Here is a 15,526-nt window from a genome sequence, read left to right as displayed (position 1 = left end):
TAGAGATCTTGGTGCCTATTTGTTTGATGCTTCTCTGTGTCTCTGTTTTTGCTGCTGCTTCCTCAAAGAATCTCCTATGTCTCCTGCTAATTTGTTTTTCTAGGCTACAACCAAAACTGATGACAGAAACGACCCTCTCCTGCTGTACAATAAAATGACACTCGCCAATGTCCAGAAGAACTTCACTTTTGAAGTTAATAACCAGGTAAAAGATCAATAACAGGTTTTTTCACCTTCAGTGACTGGCTGTAATCAATGCAGTAGTGTGACATGAACTCATCTTTTGAACTGAAAATGATGACCTAAATTTGTCAGCCTGTTGTATTCTGCCGTGAAAGCAAGAAAAAAGACAACAAAGGTCCTGATCCAATGGTGTGCATGGGGTGCCCTTTGAAACAATTGATGATCGTGCCAAATAGTCAGAAGTGGCTTCTCCAGCAAGGCGGGGCTGCAGTGCTGGTTTCCCAGCTGCAGCATGGCTGCTTCTTCCTAGAAATGATGTGGTGCTGAGGTTAAGCCTGTGCAGAGCCAGTCCAGTGATTTCAATGGCACACTCATGCAGCCCCAACCTTGCCACAGCATCATATCTCTGGAAAGTGGGAGCAGGTTTCTTTACTGGAACTTATGGGATCTAAAACATACAAGCATCAAGCCAGATTAAGAATGGCTGAAGCCTTGGAACTATGCTAATTAATGCGGCTCTTTCGGCATGTATATCTTGCTGTGTAGATCAGGATCCACAGAAAATATATCAAGTGTTTCATGCTGGTTGACAGCTAGACAAAGTTTACTGGTAGGGATTGCCAAAATCTATCAAAAATGGTTGAAGTCTAACATATATTTATATTTTTAAACCACAGAGCCTAGGGCTTGCTGATCTGAAGGTTGGCGGTTCGAATCCCCGCGACGGGGTGAGCTCCCGTTGCTCGGTCCCCGCTCCTGCCAACCTAGCAGTTCGAAAGCACGTCAAAGTGCAAGTAGATAAATAGGTACCACTCCGGCGGGAAGGTAAACAGCGTTTCCGTGCACTGATCTGGTTCGCCAGAAGCAGCTTAGTCATGCTGGCCGCGGAAGCTGTACACTGGCTCGCTCGGCCAGTAAAGCAAGATGAGCGCCACAACCCCAGAGTCAGTCACGACTGGACCTAATGGTCAGGGGTCCCTTTACCTTTACCTTTTTCCGTTTATCTAATATGCATTAAGGAAAGATGATTAATGTGACACTTTCTGTAAGTCCAAAGGCTGAGGTCCTTGGCCTTTGTGATCTATTTATAAGCCTGTCAGTTGATTAAGGGACTTTTGTGTCGGCAAACTTGCCTTTCAACCTATTAATGGTTTGGTTTGGTTTGTTATGTGTTTATATGCAAGGGGAGGGAGAGACATTTAATCAAAAATAGAGAAAATATAAAACAAAACTAATATTTCATGGGTCTTGGGCATATTACAATACTACCTGCCGGTACAACTGTGTGGCCCCAACTTTGCTGCCACTCCATTCTGGCCACATCAAGGAAACCAACAGTGACTTTGGGGAAGGGAGGGTGGCAAGCTAAGCAGATTCATCAGATCAGGTTTGGAACTGAAATGAATTCTTATCCCTCAAAAACATCAATATTCCACATCAGCAACAGTTAGTATCTAATAGCTGAAGAGCAATCTGTATTTGGCAGTATACACAGCTATCATGTAGTAGTCAACATTGGACATGACATTTGCAATAATGTTCAGTAAATTTCATCACTTCTTTTACCATTTGGAGGGGAAATTGTAAACATGTTAACAGTCAAATATGAATTTTTTGTGCCAAATTCCAGTTCTCAAATTCAAATATCAAATGCTAAAAGAAAAAAAAGAAATATAAAATTGCATCCAATGTTGATTTAAATAATAATAATAATAATAATTGGTTTGAATCAGGGTGCCAAAATCAACTATGGTTGGATCATGTCCAGCAAGTCCCTTTGATTATCAAGAAAGTTATCACAACATAAGGGCACTTAGGATTGTTTTACAGCTCATTAACCTTAATTGAAATGAATTCAGCTTAGTTTATTGCCTGTTGACCAAGAGATTTCTAGACACATTACTGGACAGAGGTCTGTTGTTATCTACCAAATGGGCTCCCCCCCCCCCCGTTATCTATGAGGAATTTGTTTACAGCAGCAGTCTGGCTGTGGAGAGCCAAAAGGCAACAGGCAAAAGTGAATGGCACTTTTCATAAATGATGAGGACAGTTTTAATGGGTCAGCAGTGTTTCCTTTTAAAAATTGTTGCTTTTTCTAAATTTCAATTTTTATATAATATACTTCTGATTTTCACTAGATTCCCCACCCCAATATATAATATTAGCTTGCTATTATAGTTGTGGCAAGCTATTTTTGCTTGTGAGCCATCCTAGGTGAGGTTGGCAAGATGTAAATCCAATATATAATTAAGGAATACAGAACACAACAGACATATGCATGTCTACTTAGATAAAAAAGGCTCAATGTGTTCAATGATACTTACTTCCAAATGAGTGTACAGTGGTACCTCATACCTTATGCTTTTGTTCACATGTCATAAGTTGAACCTACTTAAAATGCATGCATTTTTCTTCCAGCAATTCAACTGGTTAACATTCATAAACCATATCATGTCAACTGTGCAAATTAATATTGGCGAAACTGAAGATGTGGTTGTTTATGCTCCAGACTATCTCAACAAGCTAAAAGCTATCCTTAATAAATACTCTCCCAGGTATGTATGCAAGATACAGTTTAAAGTTTTGCTTTTTACATTGCTAATACGTTCCACTGTTTAAAAAGAAAAGTCACCAGATTCTACTTCTTGTTTTATCATTTAGAGAAATTCAGAACTACATGAGCTGGCGATACATAATGGATATGGTAAACACTCTGAGTCGTAACTACAGGGACACAAGGAATAATTTCCGTAAGGTGCAGAAATTCATATTTTGTTTTATATTTAACATTTAAGATTTGCAGTGTCTAAACCATGGGTAGACAAACAGTACTTCTGTCTTGTCAGGATTCAGCCTCAATCTGTTAGCTGCCATGCATCCTCCAACCGCCTCCAGACACTCACACAGGACCTTCACTGCCTTCACTGGTTCTGATTTGAAAGAGAGGTAGAGCCAGGTATCATTCACATACTGATGAACACCCAGCCCAAACCCCCTGATGATCTCTCCCACCGACTGAATGTAGATGTTGAAAAACATGGGGGAGAAGACAGAACCCTGAGGCACCCCACAAGTGAGAGCCCAGGGGTCTGAATACTTATCCCCTCCCCCCACTTTCTGAACATGGCCCAGGAAAAAGGAGTGGAGCCACTGTATAACAGTGCCCCCAGCTCCCAGCCCCTCTAGACGGTCCAGAAGGATGTTATGGTTGATGGTGTCAAATGCCACTGAGAGATCCAGCAGAACTAGGAAACAGCTCTCACCTTTGTCCCTAGCCCACAGGAGATCATCGACCTGTGCGACCAAGGCAGTTTCAGTCCCATGACGAGGCCTGAATCCTGACTGGAAGGGATCCAAATGGTCCACTTCTTCCAGGCGTGCCTGGAGTTGTTCAGCAACCGCTCGCTCAATCACCTTGCCCAAGAATGGAAAATTTGAGACTTGGCGATAGTTGGCCATATTGGCCGCATCTAAATATGTTTTTTTAAGAAGTAGTCTTCACTTAAGGATATCAGAAATGCCTCTGCCCAAGACCCTGAAGAGCCAGTGTCAGTGTAGACAATGCCAAGCTAGATGATTCAGTAAGAGGGCGTTGTAGGTGTTCATAAAGTGTATTGCTGGCATAAACAAGCATCTGCATTCATACCACTTGCTGGTAATGCAACCAGGTCTATGCACATCAAACCTAATATAAATGACACCATTGGCTGTCTTGTTTCCTTTTGGCCTTCAATGCACACTGCAGCTATTTGTCTTTAAAGCCTAAATGGCTTGGGTCCCAAATACCTGAAGGGAGCACCTGTCCTCATGTAAATGCACGTTTTTGAAAAAACAAAACAAAACCTCACATCCCTACCTATGCTCTGGCACATATAAATCTGAGCACAACAAAAACTGCATTGGGACAGGCATGTGGAATTGATACGGGTGAGCCAATATTTAGAAAACAGATTTTAAAATGTTCTCTGAAATCCCAAGGATTTCAGAGGTGTCCTCCTGATCACCTAAACGGCTCTTGCAAATCACTCCAGGGAAAAAGCAGGCAATTGTTTGTTTACCTTGCCTTTTCTCCAAGAAGCTCAAGAGGCATGAGGTTTATATAAGTCCAACTTGTCCTCTTCTTGAACTGGATAAACAGGTTTCAGAATCAATAGAGGTGAAAGTACATGTGGTTGTTGGGGGTGCCCAGACATTGGCTAGATGGGGACGGGCAAAAGCTGAGCTGTGGAAATGTCATTGTGATTAGGAGTCATGGAGTTCAGCCAGCACATCTCTAGAAGGAAAGAAAGGTCAGTATAGCTGGATAAACAAAGGCAGAGCCAGAAAACTCATATGCAATTTCTCTTCTGAAAAATGCACTGTCATTGGATTGGGACCATGCATGTTTTCAGACAGTGTATACAGAGCGGTAAATGTTACCTCTAATACAGCCTTCCCCAACTTCTTGCCCCAGGTTGAAGAAAGTTGCTCCACTCGTTCTTTGTCCAGCAAACTGGAGTTTATTTTGTTCTTCTTTAAACAGGAGATTGCACCCATAGGAGAATTGTGCATGGTGTGTCTGTGTCCACTGTAGTCTGTGTTTTCAATGGCCACTAGTGAATTGACCATAGCAGATGGGTGCTGCTTATATTATGCATTCGATTTCTAGCTTGCTACTCCATCTTTAAGAAAAAGTGCCCAAGGAAGTTAATGAAACAGAAATACCAAATCCATCATCACTATATGCTGTATTGTGTTACAAACACAGGGCACAATCCAACCAAAGTTAAGTCCCATTGATTTCAGCGGGGAAGCGTACATGAGCCGAGTTGTCCTCTTGAAATAAGTAGGCCAAAAGGAGCTTAACTTTGGCTGGATTGCAGCCCATGTTGTCCTTATTTCGGGATCTGAGTTGTCTATATGAGTGTTTGTAGGGGTGAAACAAATTAGAAGTCGAAAGATGGCCCCACTCTGTTCAGATATTCCTTTGCAGTGCTAAATCACAGGCCCGTTGAAAAGAAAAGGGGGGGAGTTCTGAAACAATGCAGTCTGCAAGGGAGTTAGACTAGAGGCAGGCTGTTCTTTTCTTCCAGTTTTACTGATAACGCCTCCTCTCTGCCTTGTTCTTTATGCACTTATTAGGATCGAAAACAACCTATTTTCCCCCAGCGCCTTTAATTTCGTCCAAAGGGTGGAATTCATAAATGATTACTTAGAACTTCAGACACAAGGTCAAGTGAACTGGCAACTGTGGAGAAAGATACAGAAATAACTATTTCAGTAGTGAGGGGAAACGACATCATTTTTGCATCCTTGCTAGCTTAATTCACTGTCCACACACTAAGCTGTAAGCCAGGCATGGGCAATGACCAATTGCTGTTAGACTGCAGCTCCCATCATCGCAGGCCGTTGGCCATGCCAAATGGGGTGAACAGTTTTCTCAGCACAGGCCATGTTACCCCCATATAGCACTGGATATATTCATATGGAAAGATTCTACCGTGATCCATGAAATGCACAGGTTGTTGGCAACATGTGTGGCTGATAAATAGGCTCCCCAACACACACTTTTGGTGCTGTGCTATGGGTGGTAGTGGCAGCAGAATGAACGCTAATGCCTCCAATTGTGGGCGCCCTTTGCGGGACCGCGCACAGCACCCCTGAGCCACATGAGACTTACCAGCTGGTTGTGCTGGCCTGCCTTCCTGACGTCGCAGTCATTGGGGGTTCCCACCAAACCCCGGTTCAAATAATCCAATCAGTGGCTTTGGTGAAGGCGGGGCCAGCCGAGCGGACCGCAAGTGAGCAGGCTTCAGAATCACTCTGTATCCAAGCAGAAATAAGCAATAGAATGCCAAGAGTTCCCTCATACACTGTTTCAAGGTCTTGTGGAGAAACCGGACCCCAAAGAATGTTTTTTCTTTTGACAGCACACTGATGTGGTAGGAGATAATGGGACCTTAAGAGTTATTGTGGGCTACAGTTGAAAACAAAGCCATGAATGGATTCACGTTTGTTTGTCTTAAAATTAAAAACTGGTGAATAAAAACTGCATTCCAGAACGTAACCATGAAATCTTCTACACTGCTATCACCCCAAAGCCAGGGTCTTTCTGAAGTCAGAATAACTTTGAACTGACCCTTCCGTAATAATATACTTGTTTTCAAAATGTAAAGCAAGAAAACCACTGTGGTGGGCCGTGGAACGAAGAACTCAGCTTGCCAGAAGATTGCTTTGATGCTTACTAACACGACTGTCTCAGATTTCTCTACCATAGCATAGTTCTTAAGCCTCAGCTTCTTCTCACCTAGTGCAGCAAGGTCACTGAAGGTAGAATCTGCACAGCCCAAGGATACTGCTTTCTTTGCAGGCAATAGAAGGCACATGAAACAGTAGTAAGTTTCACTGAAGCTGCAAAGTTTCATCTAGCTCTAATGGTCTGCATGCAGAGCTGTGTAATTGACTGGGAGCTCTTTCTGCAGGGGAGAGATATGACAGTAATCTGTATGGCACTTGCAAACCGGTTCTTCAGGAAATTCCTCAGCCCACCTGTTGCTGGAGTTTTGAATTTGAGACTGAGTTCTGCCCTGCCAGCTTTCTCACAGGAACATATAAACAGATGAAGCTGCCTTATAACGAGACAGGTCATTGGGTCATCTAGCTGTTGTCATGGCACACTCTCCATGACTATGACTCCCATCATCTCCAACCATTTGCCATGCAGGCTACAGTAGAGTTGGAATCCAGCCATGTTTGGAGGGCACCACATTGAATACTCCTGGTCTACAATGACTGGTAGTGGCTCTCTAGGGTTTCAGACAGAGGACCTCTCCAGCCCTACGTGGAGATGTTGGGGGTTGAACCTTGGACCTTCTGCATGCAAAACCACTGCTCTTCCACTGAACTACCTGCCCCCAGCATCCTTAAAGGACACCAAAAAGAAAGGAAGGAACTCCTGATGTATCAAAAAGTAGTACGCAACGAACACGGGCAAAGCCAGCAGTTCTGCAGCAGTCTAGTTCACTTTGATTTTCATAGGGCTCATTCCCCATAGGATGCAGCCTTGAATGAATGGTGTCTCCACACTGGGCCCTCCATATTACCCAGAAAGTGGGTTTATATCCAGAAGAGGCTCACTGGTTGGGGCAGAGCCATTGCTTTAGCTTTCCCGCAGGTGGGTCACTGTCACTTACTGAGAAGAGGAGGAGGAGGAAGAGGAGGTGGTGGCCAAGTGGGAGGTGCAGTGCTAATGCAATGGCAGGAGCAGCAGATGGGTGGGAGAACATTTCAGAGCTGCAAACATGAAGACACAGAGAGAGTTGCGTGGGCTCACTTAACCTTTGTTCCTGTTTAACTATCACTTAATGTCTATTAACACCAAGCCCTCGAGATTAATTGAAAGCACCTAGTGATGCTACAAAGTCTCTCCTCTTGCTTGTCACTAATTTCTCAAATGCTTATGCTTAACAGGTGCTTTACGGCACAACCTCGGATGCTGCTGTCTGGCGCCGTTGCGCAAACTATGTCAACGGCAACATGGAGAATGCTGTGGGAAGGCTGTATGTACAAGAAGCATTTGCTGGAGACAGTAAACACGTGGTAACACTCTTAGATCATTAACTGATTATTTATTTACTGGGTATTTAAACAGACATTCGCTTTGGATTATTGGTGGGAATGGCAAAAGCAGTGATGTTGTTGCAGCACAAAATACTTCAAGCCACTTTCCCCCCCTAGTGCAGTGGTGAATGAGGGTGAAGTCATAAGAGATCACTCTCTCTGTTTGGCACTCAGTAGGATAGAATTCTGGTGCCAAAAGCAGAGATGAAACTTTACATCTCGCACACTGAGGGGTTTTTTTGGTTTTTTTTTTTTTAAAGTAGGCTTAAGAAGCTGGAAGAGACATCTTTTGGCAGACAGGCTGATGATGGGATTATGTGTCTCTTCCTGGACTGTAAGCCAAGTTATTAGCTAATGATGCAGATTAGAAGTCCTTGCATGTTGTAGAGTGAAGGTGCTAAAGAACAGTAGATTACAGGAAAGAAAATTCAGTTTAATGCACTTTGCTGAAATTGGAGAGGGGTGTGTTAATTGATTCCCCCCCCCATCTTAGAATAGATTTCCAAATACCATTTTATTTTTATTTTGTCTAATGCTTCAAAAGAAACCATTGGGGTTTGCAGCCTTCTCCTCAGGAGCAGTGGCCAAAACATGCCAATAAGAAAAATGTATCCCAAGCTAATCATGAGTCCTCATATAATCACAATTGCCCTGGATCTGTGTATCCACGAAATAAATGGTGATCTACAGAGCTCTGTCATCTTCCTGCTGAACAGATGGTCAATGGAAGATGGGAAGTTTACTCCCACAACTGGGGGTGGGGGTGTCTCCATAAGCAGAGCAGCAGGTATTGCCATCTGGCATTGTACCTATGAGTTTGTGGCTGGAAGGATTATATTGATTATATCGGCTTCCTGATGCAGGCAGTTACCCCTCCACCCATCTTATGGTGGGTGAATCGCCTGCATTCAGAGTATTCCTTGCTGGACTGGAGTTTGGTGAATGTGTTCCATCTTCACAAATTTCAGCAACCAGTTAAATGACTTGCCAAAGACTGGAATCTATACAACGGGCATACATACACCTAGAGAAAGGCAAGCCACAAAGGTGATTAAAAAACACCTTTGTATACATGCGTGCAGGACCGGATTTGGGTTTGATGAGGCCCTAAGCTACTGAAGGTAATGGGGCCCTTTATATGTCCAGCTGTCCTTTTGTCAGCAACAAATTGTCGCTGCTTTTTGGGGTTGAATATATGCTATATGGTAATTTGTGGACCTAATAGGTATCTAAAGCCATTAGCACATAACAAAATATGAGTTTTATCAAAGTAATGGTTGAACTAAAATACAATTAAGAAGTATATTAATAGTGATTGTGGTATTTTAGGGAACAGGCTAGCAGGTGGGGCCCATTACTTACATCATAGGAGCTTGCACAACACAAAACACTGTTGCTGTATGTAGGTTTTATTTTATTGGTTTTTTATCTCATATTTTGAAAATTTACATCCAGTGTCTTTTTTCTTTAATTTTTTTTGGGGGCCCCCTGAGAGAGTGGGGCCCTAAGCTATAGCTTGTTTAGCTTATACGTAAATCTGGCACTGCATGCATGTGTGCCCCAAAGCACACATGTGTGGCTGATAAAGGCGGCTCCACACAAACACACTTTTGGTGCTGTGCCAGGGTATACATGTCTCATTATTAGTCTGTTGCAGAGTGAGGTGTCCCCGGGTTTACCATATGAATAAGATGGAAGCAGCTCAAGAAGGACTGGTGATTATATTTTCATAAAGGAGGCTTGGAGGGTCACTTAGGACCAAACTAGATGTAACTCCAATCCTGAGAATGCATATATTGTTGCATTAATAGCAGCTGTGGGGAAGCCTAAGCAGCTTTGCAAATAGTGTCAATGGGGTATTTCTCTTTACATGAAGATGAGAACACAGGAAGATGACTTATATTGAGACAGATAATTGATCCAACCAGCTCAGTGTTGCCCAGTAGTTGTCTGTGTGGTGTCCTGCAAACTCCCATCATCCCTGACCTTTGGCCATGCTGGATCAGGTTAATAGGAGGTGGAACCATAGATATGCACTGCTTTGCACTAACTGGCAGCAGCTCTCTAGGGTTTCAGACACAGAACATTCCCAGTCTACCCAAAGGCACCAGGAAGTGAACCTTCTGCATGCAAAACAGATGCTCTACCATTGAGTTACTGCCCTTCCTAAATACAAATTGTAGCATCGGAATGGTGATTCTAGTCAGGACCACAGCAGGAAGAGAAAGAATTAAGGATCCTCTGCCCGCCCGCCATCACAGTTATGAGGCTCTTCAAGCTTCCCAGCTTGGCTCCTGTTTACATAACCAAAATGTGCACATTATGGGCTTTCATGCGAGTCACATCTAGTTTGGCTCTAAACTACAAGCTGCTACAGGTTTAATAGTATTCACTTCTCACTAAGGGATACTAGCATCTATGGGACACGGGTAGCACCGTGGCCTAAACCACGGAGCCTCTTGGGCTTGCCGATCGGAAGGTTGGAAGTTCGAATCCACACAATGGGTTGAGCTCCCTTTGTTCTGTCCCAGCTCCTGCCAACCTAGCAGTTTGAAAGCACACCAGTGCAAGTAGATAAATAGATACCGCTGCTGCAGAAAGGTAAACAGCAGTTCTGTGCACTCTGGCACTTGTTACAGTCCTCCATGAGCCAGTAGCGGTTTAGTCATGCTGGCCACATGACCTGGAAAGCTGTCTGTGAAAAACACCAGCTCCCTTGGCCTGGAAAGCGAGATGAGTGCTGCACCCCATAGTTACCTTTGACTGGACTTAACCATTGCAAGTCCTTTACCTTTTTTGTTACTAGCATCAGTGGTTCTGTTAGGAGGAGGCTAGGACCACAAATTCTCAGCAACCTCACCAAACTCCCCTTTCCAGGAATCTTTATTGGAAGCCATGGCAGATGAACTAGTATTTAAACCAATATAAGTCTGCAGCATAGATATGCCACTATATTTTCATTTGAAGGCATAGAAATGTTTTAAGTAACAAAGGTGTTTTTTCCCCTTTTGCAATAACTCCACTCCTTGGTAACTTTGGCTTTGCCGTAATTTGACCTTGAAAAATAAAAATAGTCGTCGTTGGTCTATTTTGAAAAACAAGAGCCAATGCTTCCATCAGTGGCAACTGGGATGCAACATGCCAGAATGTCACCCATGTATGATAAAAATTGAACGGTTTAATCTTGTTGTACTGTACATCCTCAGGTGCAAGAGATGATCACTCAGATTCGTGAGGTTTTTATACAAACACTTGATGAGCTTGATTGGATGGATGCAGAAACCAAAAAGAAAGCAGAAGAAAAGGCAAGTTTTTAATTTTTATATACATTAAAAAAAATAGAATTTGAAATTTGGAGGCCAATGAAAGCCTGTTACTTTCTTTATCCAAAAGAGAAGATCAGAAATAATTCATTGCAAAGAGTGGAACAGGCAGAACATTCTTCATGTAACACAGGGTTTCCCAAATTTGGGTCTCTAGCTGTTGTTGGACCAACTCCCACCATCCCTAGCTAGTAGGTCCAGTGGTCAGGGCTGATGGGAATTGTAGTTCAAAAACAGCTGGAGACCCAAGTTGTGGAAGCCCTGATGTGACTTATGGGCTTATTTCATTGTCATAACAACATAGGAAGCTTCTTCATGCTGGTGCAACTAGATCAGTATTGTCTGTGTTGACTGCCAATGACTTCCTTGGGTTTCAGGCAAATTGCTCTCCCAGCCCTTCTTGGGTGGTGATATTATTATTATTACCTGCTCTTCACTAACAGGTCCCAGGGCAGGTTTGTTTAGTCGTTTAGTCGTGTCCGACTCTTCGTGACCCCATGGACCAGAGCACACCAGGCACTCCTGTCTTCCACTGCCTCCCGCAGTTTGATCAGACTCATGTTTGTAGCTTCGAGAACACTGTCCAACCATCTTGTCCTCTGTCGTCCCCTTCTTCTTGTGCCCTCCATCTTTCCCAACATCAGAGTCTTTTCCAGGGAGTCTTCTCTTCTCATGAGGTGGCCAAAGTATTGGAACCTCAGCTTCAGGATCTGTCCTTCCAGTGAGCACTCAGGGCTGATTTCCTTAAGAATGGATACATTTGATCTTCTTGCAGTCCACGGGACTCTCAAGGGTCTCCTCCAGCACCATAATTCAAAAGCATCAATTCTTTGGCGATCAGCCTTCTTTATGGTCCAGCTCTCACTTCCATACATCACTACTGGGAAAACCATGGCTTTAACTATACAGAGGGCAGGTTACAGCCATCTAAAATTCAACATGAAAAACAGTTAAAATATATCACAGTCCCAAGAACAGAGCCATCAAAATACATATCTCATGTGTCTGAGGCCATGGCAAAGAAGAGCATCTTCAGCATACAACAAGGACAAGGAAGACTTGACTTTCCCATCGCTTCCAAAACCACTTTGGGAACTAGTATCATAAACAAAGTAGCAGTTGCCCAGACCACCACTCATTGACTGGGTCTGGTTTGCAAAATCTAGAAGAGCAAATTGAAAAGCCTGTAGATGACTTCTCGCCATCCCTATGATGTCTGAATATACAACTTGATTCCAGTTCACCAGTGACCATGGTTTATTTTTTAGGCCATAGCAATCAAAGAAAGGATTGGCTACCCTGATGAGATTCTGACGGATACTAATAAGCTGAATGCGGAATACAAAGATGTAAGTACATATGAAAAACTATTTTAGACAGCAGAGAGTGTTTAAGATTTAATAGTAGCAGGTACCAAGTGTCTACCTTGGAGGTATAAGCGAAAAGCCTTATGCCAGTGTGGTGTGGTGGTTAAGAATGGTAGACTCGTAATCTGGTGAACCGGGTTCGCGTCTCCGCTCCTCCACATGCAGCTGCTGGGTGACCTTGGGCCAGTCACACTTCTTTGAAGTCTCTCAGCCCCACTCACCTCACAGAGTGTTTGTTGTGGGGGAGGAAGGGAAAAGAGAATGTTAGCCGCTTTGAGACTCCTTCGGATAGTGATAAAGCAGGATATCAAATCCAAACTATTATTATTATTATTATTATTATTATTATTATACAGTCCACGCAGCAGTTCCTCTATTCCAGCTGATGGGAGCCATAGTCCAAAACATATGGGGGTGCGAAGTTGGGGAAGAATACTACTCGAGCAACAGTGCTCCTCTAGTTTTTCCCTACCCTCCAGCAAATAACACGAGCATTTCTCTCTCTTTCTTGTAAGCTGCACTACAAAGAAGAAGAATATTTTGAGAACATTATTCAGAACTTAAACTTTAGCCAGAAGGAAAGGCTGAAGAAGCTTAGAGAAAAAGTGGACAAGGAAGAGTACGTATTTAAATGGTTTACACTGTGAATGCAGTGCTTAAAAAATAATAATCATCTGGTTCTGGCTATTTGGAAAAGTGGCACCTGTTGGCAGTCAGAAGGGTTCACGTTAACTTCATGTTAAAGGAGATATTCTTGCCTTTGCACCAGGTCTCATGATTTTAAAACAAAAATGTTGAATTCTATTCCTAGTATCACAGCAATCAGGAATTGAAATACTGTACCTCGTAATTTCTTTGTGTGCACTGTTCTTACTAGGGGACTGGAATGGAAAGCTCTTGTGTGGAGGGCAATGCACACATATTCTCAGGATCAATTCCCCTAAACTGTCCCCCATTGAGCTTAACTGCGGTTCAGTGGTATGTCAGCACCAATGTTAGCTGTGATTAATGCTAACTCAGGTTCCCACTAAACCAGAGCTCCTTGCAAAGGTTCCAGTAGGAGTAAAACTGAGAGCATGTGCTAGGGAGCAGCCTCTGTCATGATCTATGGGCATTCATTAGCATGTCGATAGGGAGCCTCCATGGGTGCAGGGGCCTTCAGTCATGCTGCCCACCCATTTGCCCAGCTGAGCTGACAGGCAAACAAGCATACCAGGGAACTGAATGCTGAATCAGGCTTTCAGTCTTCTAACAGTATGCTATAGTGTATTCCTCCATGGCACACATTCATTTCAATGAGACTTAAAATTCATGAGAACATGCCAGTGGGATTTTGCCTCCTGTGACACATTGTGTCAGTGTATCCAGCTGTTAACCAGAAGGTTGGTGGTTCGAGCCCACCCAGGACCCCTGCATTGTAGGGGGTTGGGCTAGATGACCCTCAGGATCCCTTCCAACTCTACAATTTTATGGTTCTACTTTACTGGGTATTTTCTAAAATGAAATTCAGATTTAGAGAGATTCAATGCCTTTCAGTTTTCTCCTCTTGCTGATGCCATCCAGTGCCGGATTTACATATATTGTAAGCTGAGCAAGCTATAGCTTAGGGCCCCACTCTCTTGGGGGCCCAAAAAAATTAAAGGGGAAAAAACCCTGGATGTACACTTCCAAAATATAAGATACAAAAAAAAAACCTACATACAGCAACAGTGTTTTGTGTTGTGTAGGCTCCTATTTGTTATAGGCAAATGGCTTTAGATACCTATGAGGTCCATAAATTACCATGTAGCATATATTCAACACACACAAAAACCAGTGACAATTTGTTGTTGACAAAGGACAGCTGGACATATAAAGGGCCCCATTACCTTCAGTAGCTTAGGGCCTCATCAAACCTAAATCCGGCCCTGATGCCATCCGTCATCAACCTGTCTCTTCAATTTTTCATAGGTGGATAAGTGGCGCAGCTGTCGTCAATGCCTTTTATTCAGCAAGCAGGAATCAAATTGGTAAGCTGAGTCTCTCTTAGAAACACTTTCTGGCCATGTGGTGAGAAACGGGTTATTTCTTGTCCCCTGTCTCAGCTCAGATCAGGTCAGAAAGTGGACTTTTTCACTTGTTGATCTCTCTGGCTTTTTCAACATGGTAGTTTATTCTGCTTTCCCGATGTTTCCCTAACTTTTGATTTCTGCACTCTGTTTGAGCTTTCACAGAATGTAAAAGCCACTTCCAGAAATATAGCAGAGTACACCATATGTTTAGTATCCATTTCTGTGTTATATGCTTCTGGAAAAAAATATTTTCCTTTACAATATGTGAAAGCTCAAATATAATGCGGAAATTAACAGTTAGGGAACTACCAGGGAAATGCAATAAATTGCTGTAGGAACACAGTGTCCATCTCTCTACCGGCTCAGCAGATTTATGCTGTACTGTAGTATACAATAACATCAGGGACTCCAGCTCCCATCAGCCCCAGCCAGCAAGTCCAGTGGTCTGGGATGATGGAAACTGTAGTCCAACCACATCTAGAGGACGTTGCTACACCATGCCATACTATAATTTTGGTGTTGTGTGTCCTTGACCTGCAGCAGGCAGTCTTGTTATCCAAAATGCTGTCCTACTATAGACGTTCAAAAACATGTTCTGCTTCATGGTTTCTTTGGTTTCTGGTCCTATTGACATTGGCCAGATGCTTTAAAGATGAGCTGCTTTAGCAAAGGAAGCATCTTTTTCATTCTTGCTTCCTTTGGAAAATATGAGAGTATCGACTTGACACACTCAACAAAGCACAAATCAAGTTGGAGGGGGATAATTTCAAAGCATTTTACTGGAGCGTGTGCTTTTGCTGAATTAATGTATTGCTTATTTATTTTGTATTCATTATACTGATGTAGTCACTACCGCCAACTCTTTGGAAGAATGGGGGAAGCCTGCAGCCTGATTCAGTGCTGGACTAAACTTGCCTTTCCGTTTTATTTGCCTCATTCTTCCATTGAAAAAAAGGGGGGGAGATTTCTGTTCATTTCTTTGGATAAGGGAAAATTACAAGTG

General features: G+C 43.1%; 1 protein-coding gene across 2 annotated transcripts in view; it reads left to right on the top strand.

The window, feature by feature from the left end:
• Positions 1-15,526, top strand: part of MME (membrane metalloendopeptidase) — a 64,362-nt gene that overhangs the window by 31,511 nt on the left and 17,325 nt on the right. For both annotated transcript variants that reach the window (XM_081910969.1, XM_081910968.1), the window contains exons 10-17: positions 104-205; positions 2,602-2,738; positions 2,845-2,938; positions 7,633-7,761; positions 10,989-11,087; positions 12,374-12,454; positions 12,988-13,091; positions 14,423-14,481. In XM_081910969.1, coding sequence (XP_081767095.1) covers positions 104-205; positions 2,602-2,738; positions 2,845-2,938; positions 7,633-7,761; positions 10,989-11,087; positions 12,374-12,454; positions 12,988-13,091; positions 14,423-14,481 — 805 coding nt within the window. The remainder of the gene's footprint in view (positions 1-103; positions 206-2,601; positions 2,739-2,844; positions 2,939-7,632; positions 7,762-10,988; positions 11,088-12,373; positions 12,455-12,987; positions 13,092-14,422; positions 14,482-15,526) is intronic.

This window comes from Podarcis melisellensis (genome assembly GCF_964234715.1).
Source record: "Podarcis melisellensis genome assembly, chromosome: 5".
NCBI classification, from domain to species: Eukaryota; Metazoa; Chordata; class Lepidosauria; order Squamata; family Lacertidae; genus Podarcis; species Podarcis melisellensis.
This window is presented reverse-complemented; position numbering and strand designations above follow the sequence as displayed.